At 37.6% G+C, this 22,811-nt stretch overlaps 1 protein-coding gene across 1 annotated transcript in view; it reads right to left on the reverse strand.

The window, feature by feature from the left end:
- Positions 1-16,031: 16,031 nt before the first annotated feature.
- Positions 16,032-22,811, reverse strand: part of PPP2R5B (protein phosphatase 2 regulatory subunit B'beta) — a 63,161-nt gene continuing 56,381 nt past the window's right edge. Inside the window, exons 11-14 of the mRNA XM_072421372.1 lie at positions 21,649-21,768; positions 21,388-21,515; positions 19,784-19,885; positions 16,032-18,742 (exon numbers count right to left, since the gene is read on the reverse strand). Of these exons, the coding sequence (XP_072277473.1) occupies positions 18,607-18,742; positions 19,784-19,885; positions 21,388-21,515; positions 21,649-21,768 (486 nt within the window). The 3' untranslated portion in view covers positions 16,032-18,606. The remainder of the gene's footprint in view (positions 18,743-19,783; positions 19,886-21,387; positions 21,516-21,648; positions 21,769-22,811) is intronic.

The following is a 22,811-nucleotide window of genomic DNA, read 5'->3' on the forward strand; positions in this document are numbered from 1 at the left end:
GACTGGAGTATAAGCCAAGGGTGACTTCCTCAGCACATGTTTGGTGCTGAAAAAGTCTGCTTATACTCTTGTATGTATGGTATATTCTAGTTTATATTCAAGGTCCTAAAGGAATGTTCTCAATATAGAATATATAGAAATACTTACATTCAGATGAAGACTTTGTGTCCTCTGGAGGAGGTGGTGGCAAGGCCACTCCAATAGCTGTAGATTTAAAATAAACACCATAAGTAAAAGTGGGTGGGCCACACTAAGTAGATTTTTGTAAGTTTGGTGAAGGATAACAGAATAATGCTAAACTTCTTACAGATGCTTTTGGGGCTTAAACATTTGCTAGTAAGGTACAACTGAACAACTCATATCTATTTTTATTCATGCTAGACAACAACCTAGAAAGAACCTTCATTTGACGCATGATTAATGACTCGAAGCTACATGAAATCATACTCGATCTTTGTATTTGTAACTAAAAATGGTGAAAGTAGTGTGAGAATGTGTTTTATTTAAACATTTTCACCAAAAGGTGATTATAAGGTTAGCTTACAGGCAATGTCTTCGGCCTTGGCCACCTTTTCTCCCTCGTCTTCGGACTCGGGCTCCTCTTCCACCTCCTGTGGCACAGCCAACCACCTAGATGGTCGCGCTACGATCATCAGCCGCCGCCAGTGGCATGATGGACAGTTGGCTGTAAAAAAAAACCACAAACATCCAAAAATAATAAAGGTAGTAAAATCGAGGAAGTGATAAACAATCAGTTCTAAGGGCAAACAATACTACTTTTCACAACCCAAAAACATTCTAAAACACTGCCCCTTAACAAGAAGAGAAGACAGAATGTAATACTTACCAGACAGGATGCGGTCCCCCACTTTGCAGTGGAAATCAGGTCTCCTCCCCTTCAGGTTGTTCCACACTTGGCCGCGTACCTGCAGGAGTCCAGAGCCTGTCTGCCAGCCTCTCCACCATACGCCGCTTGGCGTAGATCGTACCGCCGTTGCTGATCGTACCGCCGCATAAGCATTGTCTAAAGAAAAAGATAAAACAAATATTAGTTATTTTTACAACAAACACCTCTTAAACACAAAAAATATAGATTACAGATTGATTGTCTGGTGCCAATTTACATAGGTTGTTTGCAATTGTGAACTGTAATAATGTGTGTGTGTATATACAGACAGAAACATTGGTATAAATATGTATGTGTATACTATTTTTAAGAATCTTCATGATTCCACCCCACTAAGCTAAATCATAGCTAGATCATTGGAAAAACAATAACTTGTCTCCTATATGTAAACTTTCTTCATCCTGTTTAAGCTTTAATGAAGCATACTGTAAGTGCCAGACATACATACAATCTAGGGCAAAAATATTAGCACTATTGCAATATGTCAGAAAATGCAGCACATGTTTATTTATTTTTTTGCCACTGGAAAAACAACAAAAAGGGGAGAAAACTAAACACACTATCTATCCATGTGGGACAGTTGAATGATGTGCCTTCCCAAAAATCTGCATTGTGGTCTCATCTATCAAGAGGACTCCCAGAAGGCTTCCACTGTCCTCCAGACAAAGAGAGTTTACAGCCTTGCATTATCACTAGACTAATAAGTGTTCTTTAAATGATCTAGCTCGGATTCAGCTTAGTGGTGTAGAATCATGAAGATTTTTCATCGTATCCTCACACACATCTAAATATGTGCATGTACATAGTTGTTACCAGCCACCTTTTAGTGGATGGAGTGCCTGGCTGCCATGCCTCCTCTACCCAGCTCTCATCCCCAGCTATAATCCATTGAAAGGACAATAGAGAGGCTGCTCCATTCTCAGCTGTCATCCATGCAGAGGATTCCAGCTGCTGATAAGAGCTGGGCAGTGAGAACAGCGCAGCTAGGTTGAGATGGGGACACAGGCAGTCCCTACCTCCCCCATTCTCTAGCTATGCTGTGGCTTCCATATTAAAACAAAAAAATGTTAGTAATAGCTGTGTGTGGGATTGCTGCACGTCATATTCTGCAGCCTTACAACTCTGTGTACAAACACAGAGTACCCTCATAGTTTTTAGTCAAAATGTATCTCCACAATCTCAGCCCACCAGATTTCAAGCATTTTAAAATATGGGGATCACATTTTAAAACACTTGAGAAAATCCAACAGTGGGATAGCTTTTTTAAAAGCAAGTGTGCCCAGGACTCCTTGATTGAAAATGGACACCCTGGCCCACTTACATAGCAAGGAGCAAGTGTCCCCCATTTGAACCTTCATTTTCTGGTTTATGCACCTCACCATTACAGATAAATGGGGGTTCCTTGAAATAGGTATCAATTTAGGGCCACCACCCCAATTCTCCTTGCTAGGTAAGTGGCCCAGAGGGGGCAGAAATATGTATTTTCGCTTGCGCTTGCTTTTGAAACAGCAACAACCTCCGTGAAATTTATTTTAGTAGTAGCTAGTAGGGTACTTGGTGTACCATCAACATTTCAAATTGTTACAAACAAGGGTTTAAGTTTTTACAAACAAGGATTCAAGATGGTGAGTTGTTAGGCTGATGAATATGAGAAGTGGCCTTAACACACATTTAAATGTTTATGCATAATGCATGCATACACATTTAAATGTGTGTGTATGCATAATGCATACATGCATACACATTTAAATGTGTGTGTGTATGTGTATGCATAATACATGCATACATACACATATAAATGTGTGTGTGTAGACATAATGCATGCATACACATTTAAATGTGTGTGTGTGCATAATGCATGCATGTATACACATTTAAATGAGTATGCATGCATGCATGATGCATACGCACACACATTTAAATGTGAATGCATGCTGCATTATGCATACACCCACACACACACATTTACATCAGGTGGAAAACTGTTCTAGAAATTAGTTAAGACAAACATTTAAAGGCACTGAGAAACAAATTGGCAAAAACAACAATCTGGTTACAAACACAATAACATAGCATTAAGATTAACTTTCTTAGTGCAAGATTGCCATTGAAATCTTACTTTGAAAGTATACATTGAAAGTATACAAAAAAAACAACTATTATACTAAATGGTAAGCAAAGTTAAAAACTGTAAAAAAATAGATTAGGATAACACACCAAAAAAGACCCCCTCCTCCTCCGATTTTTTGGGAGTTTGTTATTCCAGAATCTATTGCTACTACAATGGTTTATATAAATAATCCAAAAAATATCTATATATATCTATATTACTCCATATATAGATATATAAATATATGTGTATCTATATATATATAATATATATATATATATATATATATATATATATTTATAGATATAGATTTATATACATTCGCAGGTATTTAACACCAGGCAGATCCTCGGGTCAGGCATTGTAAGCGTTTAGGCGCCTATGTAAACAGCTGAAAACAGTTAACTCTTTCCAAACTTGAAAATAATAGTTAATATAAAAATATGCTGATTTCTAAGCTAATATATACGTTTTAAACATTTGAACACATCAGATATTTTTATTTAGGGATAATTGTAAGATGTGTGCCATTTGAAAGAATGATTTTTTAGGGGAACCGTGACTTTTAATGCAAGCTCACCAGAGTCCAGCTGCTGGAGATGCGCAAGTTGAAGTACGCAATCCTTTCAGTTGATAACTGCCGGAGAATACGCCAGCATGTTCTCGACGGCTGAAATTTGGTTGCTAAATAGGTTTTTGGTGTATGATCCCGGATTGCATTTACACGCGTGCTTCCGATTTTGCTTGATGAATCAGGCTCCCCGTTTTTAGGCAGTAATAAGTCAAATTTAGAATGGCAACTTCTCCGTGTCACCTACTAGTGATTTACAACAGATTACAGGTAAAAAAAATACCTGGTTCTAAAATTTAAATTTATTCCAAATAAATTTTAAATTTGAAGCTGAACTAGACCCTCAAAATTAAAAATGTTTACCTTTATAGCAGAACAGGCAGGCAATATCCCATCTGCAATAAAATTACCTTGCCTGCTTTAATTACCTTCTGCTTAATAGATCAGCCACAACATCATTAATTCTAGCAACAGATATTTGTTTAAAAATAGGTATCTGAAAGTAAATTGAAACTAGAGTTTCCTCCTCTAATGGTCCCCAAGCATGTTGAAAGTATACAAGTATATCAGATCACTGCTGTGAGAAGATTTTTTTTAATGTAAGGAAAGCAGGAAATTAATTTCAAATTGCTAAGCAAACATAGGTTCATAGTAGGTCAGGTTGAAAAAAGACATAAGTCCATTAAATTCAACCACTAGGGAAATAAACATATCCCAGATATAAAGCCCTATGGACATAGGTGGTCCATAGGAAGGCAAAACAAACCCTGGTACAATTTGCTTCAACAGGGTAAAAAAAATTCTTCCTGATTCCATGAGGCAATTAAAGCCTTAATACCTAGTTATATTCTGTACTTTTAGAAAAACATCCAGCCTTTTTTTTTTTAAAGCAATCTGAAGTAGTTGCTGAAACTACTTCTTGAGGGAGCCTAGTCCACATTTTCACAGACCTTACAGTGAAGATTCCCTTCCTTATCCAGAGCTAAAACTTCTTTTCCTCCAGATGCAAAAAGTGTCCCTTGCTCTTTGTAATGATCTCAAAGTGAATAATTGGGAAGAGAGTTCCCTATATGGACCTTTATATATTTATACACAGTGATTATATCCCACCTTGAACGTCTCTTCTCAAGGGAGAAAAGATTCAGGTCAGCTAATCTCAACTCATAGCTGAGTTCCTCAATTCCTTTTATTAGTTTAGTCCATTTTGTGAACTGGTGCCCCAAACTGGACTGAATATTCCAGATGTGGTCTGACTAATGCTTTGTACAGGGGCAGGATTATGTCCCAATCTCTGCAGTCTATTCCTCCTTTATTACAAGAGAGTACTTTGGTAGCTTTAGATATTGCAGCTTGGCATTGCATGCTGTTATTAAGTCTATGATCTACCAGATCCCCCAGATCCTTTTCGGCTGCCCAATCAAACAGTACATCCAGGTCTGCTTGTAGATTATAGACATCCTGTATGGACTTAATTCCTTTACATAGTTTGGTGTCATCTGCAAACACAGAAATGGTACTTTTAATCCCAAACTCTGTCATTTATAAAGATGTTAAACTGTACAAGTCCCAACACTGAACCCTGGGGTACACTACAAATAACCCTAGACCAACCAGAGTATGAATCATTAATCAATACTCTCTGGATGCAGTCCTTAAGCCAGTTTCCTATCCATTTACAGATTGACTTTTCTAAGCCTATTGACCCTAACTTGCATATTAACCATCCGTGGGATACTGTGTCAAATGCTTTAGCAAAGTCCAAGTACACTATATCAACTGCTATTGCTATTTGCTTTCTTAAAATTACATGTTTTATTTTTCCTGTTTTTGCTTCCTCTTTACACTCTTTACAACTTACATTAATGAAATCATATTATGGTAACTGCTACCCAGATTCTCTTTTATATGCACATTTGTTATAAGCTATGCATTTTTAGAAAGAACTAGGTCCAGCAGAGTTCTAGTTGGGGCTTCTATAAACTGTACCATAAAATTATCCTCTAAATTTATAAATTCCATCCCTTTTGCTATTCTATCCTATTGGCCAGAGCGGCGGACCATGTCTCCCCTATGGATTTGCAGGCTCAGGGCGGTGGGCGGGTTGTCTCTCTGAATACAACCTGCCCACTCTCCCATTGCAGGCTCAGACTTGTGATGGGAGAATGGGCGGGTTCTGGTGACATGATGTCACTCTGGGGGAAGTTTCTCCCCTTAAACTGACACTTCTTTTTTTATGACTACACCCCTGTGTACATTCAACTCTTACTTAAGAACCCACAACTGTCTCCTTTGTGCAATGTTAATATCTTCCAATATGTGTTGCTATACCCAACAGAGGTAGCAACTACTGTATTTATAGGTGTCCCTGTAAGAGCAGGCTTCTGCAGTAATGCAATTGTTAGGAGTTTTACTTACACTTCCCACATTTCTTGTCTTCTTTATTCTAGATAACGAGATATTGTCCATACTGTGCAGACTTCTGAGAAATATACATCTCTCCCTCATCTCTATTTTCCCAAATGTAACTGCAGTGGTTCTGTCCCATCCTCTCTGACAAGTCCATCATCTTCTACCATGACTGTTTGTTGAAGGTTGTACTGCTGTTTAAACATTAACCACCTGGCCGTTAGGCCCGAGCATGCTCGGGGTAAAAACTTTTGCAATTATGGTTAACCCCGAGTTTTTCTCACCAGGTGGTTAAATGTAAACAAATGTTATATTGCAATCCGATTGTCATACATTGTATGACAATCTGATTACAACTGAAAGGAAATACTCACCCAGTGACCCTGATTCATCAAGCAGAATCGGATGATCGCTCGCGCATTCGTATTCGCGATCCGAAATTGTACGCCATCGCGCTATTCAGCAACTGAAAAAGCTTGCGGCCGGAGCCGCGCATCTCCGGCAGCTTTACACTGGCGAGGTTGCATTAAAAGTCACTGTTTCCAGGTCTAAAATGTAAAAAAAAAATTTCATGAAAAACAGTGTAACGCTTTTGGTACAGAAATCTAGACATCAGTGTAACGCCCAGGAGGTTAAAAGAAAGTTAAGAATGTACAGAAAGGTAAAAATAAAAAACATACATACAAGTTCAACTTGAGAACAAACCTACGGTACCTTTATCGTTCATAACCTGGGGTCTGCCTGTAGTCCAGATTTCATGAGTGGGCTCTTCAGCATAGTTCTGGGAGCAAATAAGCAAGTTTTTGAATACTATACATTACCCAAATCCTGCTGAAAGAAACATTTTTTCCCTTACAGACACCACTGTAAAACTAGTTTAGTTACCCCACAACATTAAAAAAATCTGTAGCTAGCATATTCACTAGTTCCTTGATTTGTCAATCCATATAATTTGAAGCAGGGCTTTTTGTCAGAATCAGGGTTTCAGACTCCTCCTGTAGAGTAATGTTAACCCTACTTGTGCCAGACAATTTTAGTGGATGCGCATCATCCAGGGGAAAAGATTTTAGATTTGTAATATTTCAGCTGTCGATTTAAAAGTCATAATTATCAGAGAACCTTGTAGTTCATTTAAGAATGCTTGATAAAGTGCCTTATATATTATTCCTTGCAGAAATATATAAACAGATTTTCTGACTCTTTCTAAACCACAGCGTACTACATTTACTGCTGGAGTAGTGCAGCCCCAATACAATAAATAAAAATAAAATTTGTCAAAAACATTATTAACCACCTGAGCGTTACACTGATTTCTAGATTTCTGTTCCAAAAGCGTCACAGGTTTTCATGAAATTTTTTTTTTTACGGAACCGACGCTGGATTAGCACAGCGGGACCAGGTAAGTGGGGATTTTAGTGTAGGCGAAAAAATACGGGGTTAACCAAAAGAGCAAAAATATTTAGTGCGAGAAATTACGGGCTTAGCGGTTAGGGGGTTAAAGAATCATAGAAATATTAAAAATTTTAAAACTAAATGTAAAACTCATTCTTACATTATACACCATACTGACAAAAATTTACTGTAAGTGCTCTTGGTAAGTATTTCTGCAAATGCAGAAAAACAAGAGTGTCAATCTCACTGCGTATGTGTGAGATTAGCATTTTCTTCAGTCAGATTGTTACATGACCATTGCTAGCTTATTTTGGCAAAACATTCTTGTTACATTAACTGTAAAAACATGCCTTTGTTAGTATGAAAATATATTTTCTATATTACCAACTACTTTCTTTCTCATGACCTGCTGTGGCATCTTATTAGGTCATCCATAACACACGTATTCATTATTTCATGTTTTTGAATTTATCTTGCTAAAACAGATTAACTCTTACTCTAGTGGTAGCAGCAGAAATTCTTGCTACAGCAATTCTTGCTACAGCAGTTTAGTTTATATCCTTATAGTCATCCAGCTTTGTTTCATAGCCCTTTTCATGGGGTAAGGCTAATCTTCTTCCTTCGTCCCCAGGGCAGATAGCAGTACTTGTATTCTTGGACAGAGTGTTCAAGTTTTTCCTTTGTTTTTCCTTTCATGTTTTAATTTTCCTTCAAGAAATATTTTTTTTTTAACACAGTTACTGCATGAACTGTACAATTTCCACAAACTTGTTTAACATAAACTCTACAAGATAATGCAAAATTGAGGCTTTTACTATTTACAGGTAGTCATCAAATTATGATGGTGATGCGTCACAACGACCCCATTGTAACTTGAAAGTATCGTAAGTTGGAAACTGGCCTTGCCTACCAACAAGTCTAAAAGAATGTTGATCAGTATGGAGTAGTACTGTATGCTGTAATTTTGTCGATCGCTGGTGAGAGATGTGTATATCCCAGCATCATTCCCAATGTATCGTACCTCATTTTGTGTTACATTTTGCCTTCCATGCTAACTCGAACCATCATAACTCGGGGAGCATCTGTAGTTTTATTTCAGTAACAGTGTGTGTGAAAATACCCAACGTTATATTGCCTTTTGTACTTTTTTTTGCTGTTCTTTTCTCCTTGTATTTTTCTGCATTGCTGCTTTTTTTAATCTGTGTATATCTTACCTCCAAAAATGTGCAGTCTTAGAATGTTCATTTAGACTATATGCAGATAGATATACTAGATGGCAGAGTTCAAAGCAAATATTGTCCCTTCATACTTAAAATACATGTTTTGTGTTGTAGAGTTATTCTTTTTTTTCATTGTCAGTTTTGCTCTATTCAGGTTCCTATTTGGCAGAAATAATTCTGTATAAACAAAAGCCATCTTCTCCCCGTGGTGAATGGTTTCTACATCTCTCATCACGAATGGATGAATCATCAAAGAATAACATCTTAGGTTTACGCATATTCTTTTATCTGATGTTATTTTATAGTGTAGGTGTTGTGTGCAGTTTATTTGAGAATTTTTTTTTTTTATATTGACTGCTCCTATGTAGCCCAAGCAGGATCTAAAATGGGAACCCATATGGTAACTCAGGGGTGTCAAACTCAAATTCACAGTTGGCCAAAATTAAAACTTGAAACTGAAATAGCACTGCTACTACAATTCCCTGCGTCAAAAAAACAATGTGGGGCCACGCATAGGCAGAGAGGTCGCTGGTCTGTGAACGGGAGTGATGCAGGTAATTGTATTTACTATTTCAATGCAGCGGTGGGCCAGCTGCAATTCATATTTAGAATTCCTTTGGGGGTCCAAAAAAAACAACATTGCGGCCCAGAGTTTGTGTTAACTGATCATAGGGCAGATTATATCTCAAACAGGTAAATAAGCCAGGTAAAAGCACTTTCAGAAGGAAAGGGCACTAGTAAAGGTCAGGCTATATTCCTTTAGTTTGGATTTACGTATACATACATTTTCTTATAGTTCTGGGCTAGTCAGATTAAATCTGCAGTTACTGCTAGATCGATCACAAATTGTTTTGCAATGCCAAATGCTAATAAAAGTGATATTTAATTTCATGCATGTTTTTTATAACAGATGTGATTAATTTCCTGTCTTGAAATATTGTATTATGCCACAAATAGTACTTAACAATGCACCTAAGTTTTATTAACAGTGACCTGCAATAAAACATGTTTTTTGTTAGGTCAAGCTTTGGTGTGGATGCATTTCTTGCAGTTTCACTATTTGTCAGGATGTATTAAAAATAGAAACAAATAGCTATGCATAGTTTTATTTAGTACCCAATACATCTAAAGTCAAACACTGATACATTGAACATTGCTGATAAGAACAAGGGCATGGCAGTCACATGATCGGCACATGTCAGTCACAATATCAACATATGAAAATCACATGATCGACATATGGCAGTCACATGATCAGGGCATGACAGTCATATGATCAAGCACATGACAGTCAGATGATCAGGGCATAGCAGTCACATGATCAACACATGACAGTCACATGATCAGGGCATGGCAGTCGCATGATCGGCATATGGCAGTCATATGACTGTCACATGATCAGCACATGACAGTCACATGCTCAGGGCATGGCAGTCACGTGATCAAGGCATGACAGTCACATGATCAAGGCATGGCAGTCACATGATCAGGGCATGATAGTCACATGATAAGGGCATGACAGTCACATGATCAGGGCATGACAGTCACATGATCGGCAGTCATATGATCAGGGCATGACAGTCACGTGATAAAGGCAAGACAGTTACATGATCAGGGCATGGCAGTCACATGATCAAGGCATGGCAGTCACATGATCAAGGCATGACAGTTACATGATCAGCATGGCAGTCGCGTGATTAGGGCATGGCAGTCATATGTTCAGAACATGATTCGCGCAAGGTAGTCACATTATCAGGGCATGGCAGTCACATGATAGGCACATGACAGTCACGTTGATCAAGGCATTATAGTCACATGGTCGGCACATGGCAGTCATATGATCAGGGCATGACAGTCACATGATCAACATGGCAGTCACATGATCTGCACATGACAGTCACATGATCNNATGATCAGGGCATGACAGTCACATGATCAACATGGCAGTCACATGATCTGCACATGACAGTCACATGATCGATTCATGGTAGTCACATGATCGGGGCATAACAGTCACAAGATCGGCACATGGCAGTCACGTGACCAGTTCATGGCTGTTGTGATCGGTGCATGAGTCACATGATCAGCTTGTGGCAATTGCATGATAGTGTATGGTGGTCAACATATAACTGGTACATTTTAGTCACATACTTGGCACTTGATGTTCACAGTTATCTTGCTGTCTTCCATTAAGTGTCCCTGCCACCTTTTTTTCCTTTTCCACTGCTCTTCTGATTCAGCTTCAGAGCTATTTTCTTTTTCCCACCAGGGAACTTGTCTTGCAGCACCGCTTATTTACTGGTGTGTACCTTGCAAAATGTGCCAGTTGCTTGCAGTTTACAGGACAATACTGATACTTCTTGCTGCCCCCTGCTTGGAGCATGGCTTCTATAGGAGCACTGACAGATTCTAGTGGCAACTAGACTACTTTACTGCAAGGAACACACCAGGTAGTGGCCCCCTGGCTTTCCTCCCACCTGGGGTGACAGGGATCAGACAGTTTTCAGTGTGTAACTCACTAATAAGACAGAAACACCATGAATCAAAGCAGAGTAGTAGAATATGATAAGGTCAGAGCAGGCAGCAATCAAGGCAAAGTCATTTAAAGTCAAAGTCAGGGTAGGCAGCTATCAAGATGAGATTGTGTAACCGGCTGAGGTCAGGGCAGGCAGCAATCATAGGCAAAGTCAATGTAAATATCTAGAATAGCGGAATTGAGAGAAGACTGGTCAGAATAGTGGATAAGATGCTGAGGATCCAGCAAGCAGATCCTAAAACTAAAGTAAACTAAACTAAAGAGGCCTAAGTTAGACTACCAACCAAAAGTAGGTCACAATCATGACCAGAAACTAATCTGCTCATTAGCTGTATGACATACTCTCTAATTCCCTCCAGCTCCACACAGTGTGCCAGGGATGCAGAAATGGACAGAATGCACATGAATAAAGGGGGGCTAAGGGTGCTGCAAGTTGCCAAACTAAGGCACCGAGGGCATAGAGGTAACAATATCATTCAGCTGACACCACATAACCAGTCTGCAGGGGTATCAGTGGAGGAAGAGAAGGGCAGCCCAGCAACCAAACTTTGTCACCTATGGCAATGTGTATGTGTAGCCAAAACTTTTTTTAGTTTTAGGTAGAGTAGGGAAAGTGTAACTTTATGTGCACTCTTAAAAATGGTGGTATTTTACATAATGTTTTAATTTTTGCCTATGCCCCCTTTGGGAGAATTTAGCTTTGCCCCCTTTTGGGAAATTTTACCTTACTGAATTCTGCCAGAATTTAGACTGATAGTAATACATAGATTTTCTTTTGCTTCCAATACTCCTTTACTTCCTAAATGCATAGAGAAAAAACTAAGAGCAATTCCTCAAATAGGGTCACAGACCGAAATACAATTTGACAGAAGTTCTAGCTCTCCCTCACAGTGCACAAAAAAGATTAGGCTAAAGACAGATTTTAATGTAGCAAATTCTGTTATTTAAACACTGCCTAAGGTATAGTGAACTGAAGTCTGGAAGCTGTTTGCAAATGGAGGCAGAGGGTAAAGGAGTAGACACCAGTAAAGCCTGTGGTCTCCCAGCAAACACATTTTCCCCAGTTCTTATTAACCAAGGAGGTTCTGTGCTTGCTTACTTTCTCTGTATGAAAGCAGCTATTTTAGAAAAGCCAGGGTTTTGCTTTCTCACACCAGTGTCTGCAGCAATCAGAACAGTGAACAGCACCATACTGACATCACTGAATCCTACTTCAAATCTCATGAGACTAGCAGTCATTGGGAGCAGAATGTACATATATAATAATGTGGACACAGAAGTGCATATGCACCCTCACATACTAGAAAATGCATGACAATATTTTAATTCAAGACAAATAGTATATTTATAGGGTACTAGTTAGCACAATTACCAATTATAAATGTTCAGAATTTTAAGTTTTTTTTGGCGTTTAAGTTCACTTTAAAGCAGAATGATCCTGACACACTAAATGCATCCCAGGAGTGTTTTCTATAATGTGCAAGTATGCACAGCATATTCACACATTATAGTAAATGTATCTGATAAAGAAAACCCCTCTGGTGATGACCTTCTTTGTTGGTGATTCCATCTTCACCTGGTCTGTTTCCAGAAAGAGTCTTTGGCCATCTTCTTTGCACAGGTCAGCATGAGGCATGCACTGAGGAATTACATTGTTACTCATGTGTGGATCTGGTCGAGGATTGTAAACATTTGCCAACTAAAAGCCAATGTTTTCTAAGAAATCCATTCCAGGTTTGCTGGATCCCCCCGGTTCTCTTGAATGATATCAGTGTTTCAAAGTGAATTCTAATGAATGGGAATTTCACATGAAAGCAAGATTTAATTGCCTAAATGCTGTTAATGCTTTAAACTCTAAATTGAATTTGAAGATTATGGAATCAATCATTCACCAGCTTTGCATGCTGATCATTATCTGATCATTATTGGACAAACAAAGTAGACGAATTAACATGTGAGTGTCATACATAAAACGACAGTTTTAAGTGGACTTAGCCTATAAGAGTAATAAACAATTTTTCAGTGAGAATTCACTGTAGGTTCAAATATCAGATTTCTGCAACAGAGTCTATTAAACAGTGAACCTAACATTCTTTGGTGGAAAATATTCCAGGTCCATCTGTTTAAATAGCAGTATTTCTTCACCTGGGGATACTTCACTGAATTGACATTCACAGCTTTATAAATGAGCCACAAAATGTTATACCCTAACTAAATGTTATTTCTAAGACTTTCTAGTTATATTTATACAATATATATGAACATTGTAACTCTGGGCAAGTTTAAAACGTAAACACTTCCCTGAAAGTAATATTTTATTTAAAGTGAACCTATCACTAAAGTTTTTACTGTACATAAAGAAGTAGATAACCCTTTTATGTAAAATTATGTAAAAATAACCATCCTTTTTTTTTGGGGGGGGGGGGGGTTAAAACCCTTTAAAAAATGGTGGACCCCCTCCCCTCTGTCTGTCTTTATCACTGCGGAGCTTTTTCTTTAAATGGGAGAAACATGTCGATCTCACAAATGCACGGTGAGATCAGCAATTTACAGCAGGCTACCTCACCTGATCTTGCTCCTGCGCAATGCAAGATCTGGTGACAAAGGTAGAAGCCAGAAGAAGAAGGATGAAGATAGTGGCGCCCAGTACTTCCCCTGGTTAGAGACAAGAGTGGATAACAAGACAGTGCGGGACCCATTCCAGGAAAGCTCCAGAGATGAGTAACTTTTTTTTTTAGTTTAGTTCTGCTTTAATATTTATAATGAATTGTATAGTTCAGTGTTTCCCAACCTTTCTTAGTTGCGGCACATATTTTACAATTAGAAAAATCCCACGGAACACCACCAAAAAGTCAGACACGTAAATTAGCTACCTGCTGCCATCTAGTGGAAGAGTTTTTTTTGGTTCTGCCTATCACTATACATCGCTGGTATAGACAAATGAAGACAAATTTTTTGCAGTAAATAAATCATTTTGGGACCAATTAACTGAAATTGGATAATTTCCCACGGTACACCCGAAGATCTCTCAAGGCACACTAGTGTGCCGCGGAACAGCGGTTGAAAAACACTGGTATAGTTTATGTTTTTTTTGTCAATTTTCAATTATTCACTAGTATTAAAAGTACAGTTGTGTATTTACAGTGCACACATAAATTTACATTGTAGAATAGAAGGATGGAAAATCTCTTCCTAAAACTTTCTATCACATGGCTAGATTGCTGCCCATGGTTGTTAATTCCAGTGGAATGTGCACGAGGGTTTAGCAGTCTTCTGGTGCATTTTCCTTGCTTAAAGTTTACCTATCACCACATTTTTAACGTTATATAACATTATATAATTAAAGGATGGCTAATTCTTTTAAATAATGTACAAATTATGTTTTTTTTAAAAAAAATAGATACTTTATGTATATATTCTTTTGGGGAATCTTCTGTCTTTACTACTGCGGTGGTAAGGGCTAAAGAGGTAACCCGCACCTACGTCACATATCCATGAGTCTCTGGGCTGCTCCTTCTGCACATCCCTGTGATCAGGCATGTGTCATAGGGGCTTTTCTGGAATGTAAAAGCAAGAAGAAACATCATTAGATTTCAAGCCTATGCAGTTCAAGATTGGGTGATGTGATCAGAAGTCGGAGGAAGAAGAAACAAGATGGCTGCACCCACTGTCCTGTCCGCTCTTGAAAGAAGTAGGAAGCTGGAACGGTGTGGCACCTTACTGGACTAAGAAAGCAGAGGGATCAAAGACTGGAAAAGTATAGGTGTTTTTTTTTTTTTTTTTAATGAAAGTTCCACTTTAAGTATGGTCAGTGACTAAGTGTAATGATCTAGGACTATCACAAAGATAAATTGAAATGTATGCACACCACTTCATAACGTGATTCAATAAAAATGCCAAAGATGGTCTAAATGATTATGATTTTATATTATGTTGAGAAAGGAAATACACAATATTTCCTTTCTCAACAAAGGCTTTAAGCATGTGACCTGAGGAAGGGCCACACGGCCTTTTTTACCAGATTGTGATATTTTTAGGTAAACTGCCTACAGAACATATATAGGCTGATTTACTAAAGAGCAACACTTTATTTTTTTCATTTTCCACTGACTTTTAAGTCTTGGCATTTCCCCTTTCACATCTGCTACTTAATATGATTTGTTTTTGTAAATGGAGTAGTGTAATGTGTATTTAGGCTGCGGATGTAAGGCGTCACCTTATGGGTGTGATCTGGAAAAAGGGTAATTTACTACACAGCGTCATGGTGCTAGGGACACTGGACTTGATTTATTAAAGCTTTCCAAGGCTGAAGAGGATACACTTTCATCAGTGAAGCTGGGTGATCCAGCAAACCTGGAATAGATCTGGTCCAGGATTCAAAACATTTGCCAGCAAATAGCTATCATTCCAGGTTTGCTGGATCACCCAGCTTCACTGATAAAAGTTTGTCCTCTTCAGCATTGGAGAGTTTTAATAAATCAGGCCCACTAACTGAGGGATGCAAACTTGGTATTTATGCACTTTTTAGTTTTTTCCTATACAATGAGGAACATCTTAGATTAGAACAGTGAACATGGGTTAGCAGTTAAGTACTAAGTTTAATGCCGTAAATATTGAGCAAACTGCTGTTTAGTGCTGTAAGGGGTATGGTGGATAGGGACAGATCTCAGTGAGTTAATATTACATAAAATAATGATGGAGTAAATATTAATTTTGAAAAAGGATACTGGGTTAAAATACTGAATGACAACATCTTCTCTCCTTAAACCCAGGGAGTTGTATCAAGAGATAATCATTCCAATAACAAACAAAATTGTTTCACATGCAGTCCCATAGGAAATGCTCAACCAAACCATATTCTTACTCATAAACAGAGCATCACTCAGAGATGGAAGTACCCTCATTTTACTTAGCAAGAAAAGTCATGCAAAACATACTGTAGTCAAAATAGCAGAAAATTAATGATCAACCTTGATGAACCTACATCTTTTTACAACCTAATAACTAAATGCTTGTATAAATTTAGGTTGCCAGAAAGTTTAGACATAAAGACAGGACATATTTCTGAGACCCAGCATTTAATTCAGCAGTGAACAGGTTATATATCATATTCACCCCACTCCTCCCCCTTCCCTCTGTGAACTAAACAAATCCAACGCTGACCATATTAAATAGGAAATAAATAATACCATAAATAATTGTTTAAAAAAATAAAAATTAAAATGAAAACATTGCACACAATATCTTTATATTTATATATACTCTTTGAGAATAGGCTATTTTATACCGTTATTAGAGGATCAGTGTCCCCCCCCCCCCACACACACACACATAATGAAAGGCAGTGCAGTTTTATCGCCTGCCTGTATTGCATTGGAAAGCTGCAGAATATAAAAGCATATTCTTCTTTATCCTTTTAAGTTGAAGTGATAGTAAATTTGTTTCATTTAGGGGTCATATTGTGGAATGCCTCTCTAATTTAAATGTCTATTAAGTCAATGAGGTTGTTTCATGCACGCAGTTCATTTGATCATTCCAGAATTCTTTACTGTACTAAGTTGTCTTCAAGAGTTGTTTATTCATGCCATCAAAGTAAAATAATTTTGGGCCTAACCCTCAGTTAAAGTGTGGCTTGCCCTTACTTTTGACAGTGTGAATGATTTTCACTTGAATGTATGAACATTTCCTGCATTGCAGTTCTGCATAGTGAGCTAGTAAGACCTGTTTTCTTAGAACCATGTCCTTCTTTGTTTTGAAAAGTTCAGAGGCAAAGATTTTGGTCCTCCTAAGTAAAATCATTGTCTTTTTTCCTATCCTGAATAGACATTTTCTATATTTTTTTTCTTTTATAATCTGCAAACTACATTTCAAAAACCCAGCTCTAGAGTACAACAGATTGATAATTGACTGGAATTATATCTACAAATATAGATAGCACGCAGCAGCTAACTGAATGACTAAAAGGCATAACTTGCACTTTGAGGCTCAGTCCTTTCTATCACTGGACAGTTCCCCTTATTCATTATGTCTTAGTTTTCTTTCAACCTCTAAACTTTTTAATTTTTAATACAGGTCCAACTGACTAAGGTACTTTCTATATACTGTTAAGAAACTATAATCCTTTGCTCTCTCAATAAAGAAATGGCAATAAAGAAAGAAACACAAGTTGGTGAGAAAATTATCCAGAACAACAAGTCTACCTACTACAGGTATCTTTCATTAACAGTTTGTATTCCAAAAATATTCAATGGTGGTTTCTTCATGAAAAGTACTTGACAGCTGCTGAGTAATGCAAACATTTGCCAGATGCAGACTGGGAACAGAAGGGACTAAACACAATCCTTTTAATGCCTTAAAATAATATGGTTTTCTTATTTAATTATTCCACAATGTGCCTGTTATCAGCCAGTTAGTATATTTAATTTACTGTCATGGCACCTTCAAAATTTACACTTTATCTTCTCTTTAATTGCAGTCAACCAGGCTGTTAACTGATCTGAAGCATTCATAGGATGAACATCTATGGGCAGTAGAGGACAGGTCAGGATACCTAGAACCCTATGCTCCCATGAATCCAGCATTGTGGTATTTTATATGTCCATTGTTCTTGATTCTTTTGCTTGTAGGGATGGTAAAGGTTTCTTACAACCAAGAGAGATGTGTGTGGATGGGGGGCAGAGGTGGTTTCGGTTACAAGACTGTAGGTGGTTCAAAACTGGCTTCCCAGAAGCCCAGACTCTTATTGACGGAATAAAGGTAACTGGTGGAGAGACTTTCCCAGAAGTCTCTGCTCTCACATACAGAAATTGACAGACAGGAGACATAGGCCTTTCCAGAAGCCTCTGTTTTTACAAACAGAATGTGACCATTGCTGAATATTAAGAAGGCTTTCCCAGAAGCCTTTACTTTCATGGTCAAAATATGACTGAGGTGGATTAGTGACAGGCTTGCCCGGAAGCCTTAACTTCACGTTACAGATGCAGGGATCTTCCCAGAAGCCCCTACTTCCACTTGACAGAAAGTGACAGAACTTTTCTTTGTTTTTTGTTTTTTTTTTTGTCCAGGAAGCGTTTGATGTTGTAGTGACCAGTCCTTGTAGTGTTAACCTTCTTCATAGTGCTCCATGATATAAATGGATAGAAAGTGACATAGACACATAATGGCTTTTCCTAGAAGTCTTTGCTGCTGTTTAGTGGGGATGGTGTATGGTGATTTGCCAACAAGGCTTCAATATGTGTTGCTTTCCCAGGAAAAGAAAATATTCCTGCTAAAACATTAAAAGGAGACATCCCTGGAATGTATTAATCCCATATGTTCTCAATGGTACTGGCATCATGGTGTGAGCTACTGCTCTTTCTAAGGAGGTACCTAGGAATTTCTAAACAAGGAGTGCAATGTGGGGAGGAGGGGGTGTGGACTGGCTGCAGTGGTCTTCTGCTAAATAGTGGAAGGTGATTTGGTCTCCTAACTCTTACTCGCTCGGCTGTGCTGTAAATTAAGCTGGTTCATCTGAGCTTCTTCTAGACCATTGAGCTTTTTGAGACGAAGCTCATCCAGTTTTCTCCAAAGCTCCTGCCGCTCTTTTTCTCGCTTCATCTCCCTATTAGGAAAGAATTGACACAAATAAGACCAGAGGGTTAATAAAATACAACCTGGAGTACCTAAATATGGCTTTGTGATGCACTTTTTAAAAATCTTAACTTCCCCCACAGCCATGTATTTTCCTCTAAGGATAAAGGATAGGTTGGATGTAAGCAAATGCATTATTAAAGCAATAAGAACCCAGTGTGATCAGAAAACTAACAGTTATAGAAATTTCCTGCATGTACAAACATTACATGCACAGTTAGATCTTTAGTTCATTTTGTGTCTGGCAAAGATTGGGGAAAAAGGATTGGTCATTGGACCCTTCCTAACTCACTAGCTAGTAGTGTAATTATAAGTAGCGTGAAAAGATTGTTAAGCCACTAAAGCCTGGTAATAATGTTGGCATATGGAAACTTCAGTTTTAAAGTGAAACTCCAGGTAAAACAATTGAAAATACAAATCTATTAAGATCTGCAAAAATATTTTTGCCTCTGTCATGGAAAGTGAACATCTTACACTGGGAGGGATTTGAACTACTCATTCTGCTATTTAATTTGTCTTAGCAAATAGGGTTCCCACAACACCAGATAACTAGGAGAAAAGACATAGCTACTGGTTAAAGTGGTGTGCAATAGCAATGGAGAAATGAAAATCAAAAGGTATATGCATGATAGCTGTTCTTCCTGTATTGATTTGAATGCCTTATTTGTAATGGAGTTTTTTTAGATTTTTTAAAGATGACATTATACCATTGCTATTTGGAACCAAATATCAAACAATTGAAGCACCTCTGATTCAGTAGGCTCCTATCCATGAAAATTATTACATGGATTAATATTTGTTGAATATACTTGCTGGTAGATTTATGGTTCACACATACAGCAGCACCAGTTACAATTTTTCAGTAAAGCATCTGTGCAACAGCAGTGTAGATCAGTGGTGCCATCCAGTGGTCAAAGTATTAAGATATTTGTTAGTTATGTGATATTGTGAATTCTTGAACTAAACTAACATTTGAGGATGTTTTAAACATGGTTTGTCTAGCAGGACTTACTGCTGTCTGTCAAGTTTATAGGATGCTGTGAGTTCATCAAAGAGTTTCCCATTCATTTCCATAAAGGTCTTCAGGACATTATAAATCAAGGAGACAATTGTTCTAGAAAAGAAAAAGGAATCAGTGACAACTGAGATGAACTGACAAAGTGAAATAAATTAGGTAATGTCATTGTGCAAGAACATATTGGAGGATGGCAAAGAAGACCACAAGTTTATGGAATATCTGTACATTCACTGAATTTATGAAGTCCACATGGTGGTCATTATTTTCATAAAATTCAAATACATGACAGATGATAGTAGATTGATTGTTATTTGATAGTACATTGTGTTGAAATTGTTATTTACCCTTTCCAGGTTTCTTAATCATGCAGGAATAATTGACTTTCTTACCTCCATAAACATTAGCATTAGTATAAACTAATTTCTGCATAGAAAATTCACTAGAGATTACAAAAAATCCCTACCTAGGGGTCTTCTGCTGTCTTGAATGGGTCTAGGCTTATGGTGAATTACTGAAACTTCAAAGAAATGGGGCTACCGCCAAGGTATGTCTGCACTTTGTGTATATATACACAGTGGCCATTTTATTAGGTACACTTTGCTTGTACCAGGTTGGATCCCCTTTTAGTCCTCATAACGGCCATAATTATTTGTGATATAGATTCAACAAGGTACTGGAAGCATTACTTAGCGATTCTGGTCCATACTGACATGATGTCCTTACCCAGTTGGTGCAGATTTGTTTAAACAATTAAAGAGGCATTTAAATTATGCTTATTTAGTACCAAGGGGGCTCAAAGCAGGCCAACAAAATATTCTCCACACCTTGGGCCTAATTTATTTAGGCTCTCCAAGGCTGGAGAGGATACACTTTCATCAGTGAAGCTGGGTGATCTAGCAAATTCCAGGATTTCTTCAAAGTCATTTGCTATTTGCTAGCTAATGTTTGAAATCCTGGACCAGATCCATTTCAGGTTTGTTGGGGCACCCAGCCTCACTGATGAAAGTGTATCCTCTCCAGCCTTGGAGAGCTTTAATATTATGGGCTAATAGCGCTTTCTCTCCTTATTTTTTTTTTTAAATAGAGGGAATAATGAGAAAAAGAGAGAAGAATCATGAGAAAAGCTGCATACAGAGGCTAGATTTTCATTGCTAGTGAGGATCCTTTGTAATCCCTTCTGATGAACCACTGATGATCATTTTGAGCAATAATAACTAAGTGTCTGTAAACAGCCTAAACTTGGACTTGGTAAGCAAGAAAAAACCTACACATTGATATGATTGCTTTCCCACATGGCTAATACTAATTGAAAATAAGCCAAAAAAACTAGCTTTGCACCACCTGGTATTGTGTGAAAAGTGATATTCATATTACCTTTAAATTGATATAGATGCAGTTTTACCTTACAGAAATGCAATAATATTGCCTAAAATGCTGATTTTACCATGTGACCAATGATACTGCAGCTTGATAAATCCAACCATGTGTGTTTTACAGCAGTATCCTCAGTCATGATAATCACCTTCTGCAATTATTCTTTTACAACCTTTCTATTACTGACATATTACAGCATGTTTCCTTCCTGGGACATCACTTACTGATTCCAGTGCTCTTTGGAGACTTGGTAGAGGGTGCCAAATATCAGAGGGAGTATGGTGTGACAGTTTTCCTCAATTAGACTCAGAATGTACTCATTGTTCCAGAAATAAAGTGCTCGCTCTGCAACCTGAAACAAGTTATCAAGACAAATGATGTCATTATGGCTTGAAACAAAATCTGTTGAATTGATAGTAGCAAGCCACAGATATACACATGTGCAAAAACAATGCTTTTTTTGGAGCAATATTATAGTGTAATACCTGAAAGTGAGGACTGGAAATACAGCGAGCGATCTGTTTAAAAAGTGGCTCTTGAATCTTAACAAACTGAGAGGGTTCAATGACATCAAGAATTTCCTCCAACTCTCCAAGGAACATTACCTGCCAGAAGACACACTCATGGTAATGCGTTACCAAATAATGACACTGGGCAGCACTGCCCACATTTGTTAAATGTTGTCACCTCTTAAATTCACTGTGAGCCTTTGTCTATTGTCATGTCCACAGTGTTATGTGACTCTATGCCTAAGGAATCCCCCAGGAATGTAGCATTTTAAAAAATTCAATCAGCACCAGGACATATAGACAGTCAGTGTATATAAGTTTCTTAATGCAATCCTGGTACTAAATATTTCATTTGTGTGTTTTTTTATAGGTATATTAATAAAAAGTATGCACCCATACTGTGAAACAGACCAAGTAGGTGTTATACTATGGACTATACATAATCATGTATAAGTAATGGTGAATTACAGAAAAGGCTAAGATACAAAGGCTTAGTACTTATAGGTAGTAAAAGGGAACATGAGTCTTTCAAATATCACCAAAATGCTGGATTAGAACTGGGTGTTCCAAGAAGAATGGCATAGTATCAATATTTATTATATACATATTGATTAAAAAACACTTAAGTCTTTCAATTTAAAACACTGGTTTCAATTCATTCTGAGCCATTGACCCAAAATGTATACAGACCAGGAAATTTAGATCTCCATATCTTCATGTTGACATGGCTCAATATCTCAAAGTACAGAGGACAGAGGGTCAGCCTAACAGCTAGGCAACAATCATTTTTTGGGTGAGTGATGGCAGCCTCCACATTCCTTTCATGATAGATTTTAGAGGTCGCTGTTGTAATAGTGGTTAATGGAGTAACAATATACTACTAAAATCCTTCATGGAAAGGGTATTTGAGTTGGAATTTGGAAATCTGAGTTGGAAAATTTGCTAATTTTTGATATGTGATTTTTATTATCACTTATAAAAATAAGAAATAATAGGCATATGTATGATTTAACACTGCACTTTTTAAATTAATACCATCTTTTATCAGAGTATAAACAGAAGCATTGTACTGTGTATTTTACATGTTTAAAGCTGCTACCATTTTTAGATGATTGTTTGTTCTTTTGACTGTGTTTTAC

Source organism: Pyxicephalus adspersus, chromosome 9 (assembly GCF_032062135.1).
Source record: "Pyxicephalus adspersus chromosome 9, UCB_Pads_2.0, whole genome shotgun sequence".
NCBI classification, from domain to species: domain Eukaryota; kingdom Metazoa; phylum Chordata; class Amphibia; order Anura; family Pyxicephalidae; genus Pyxicephalus; species Pyxicephalus adspersus.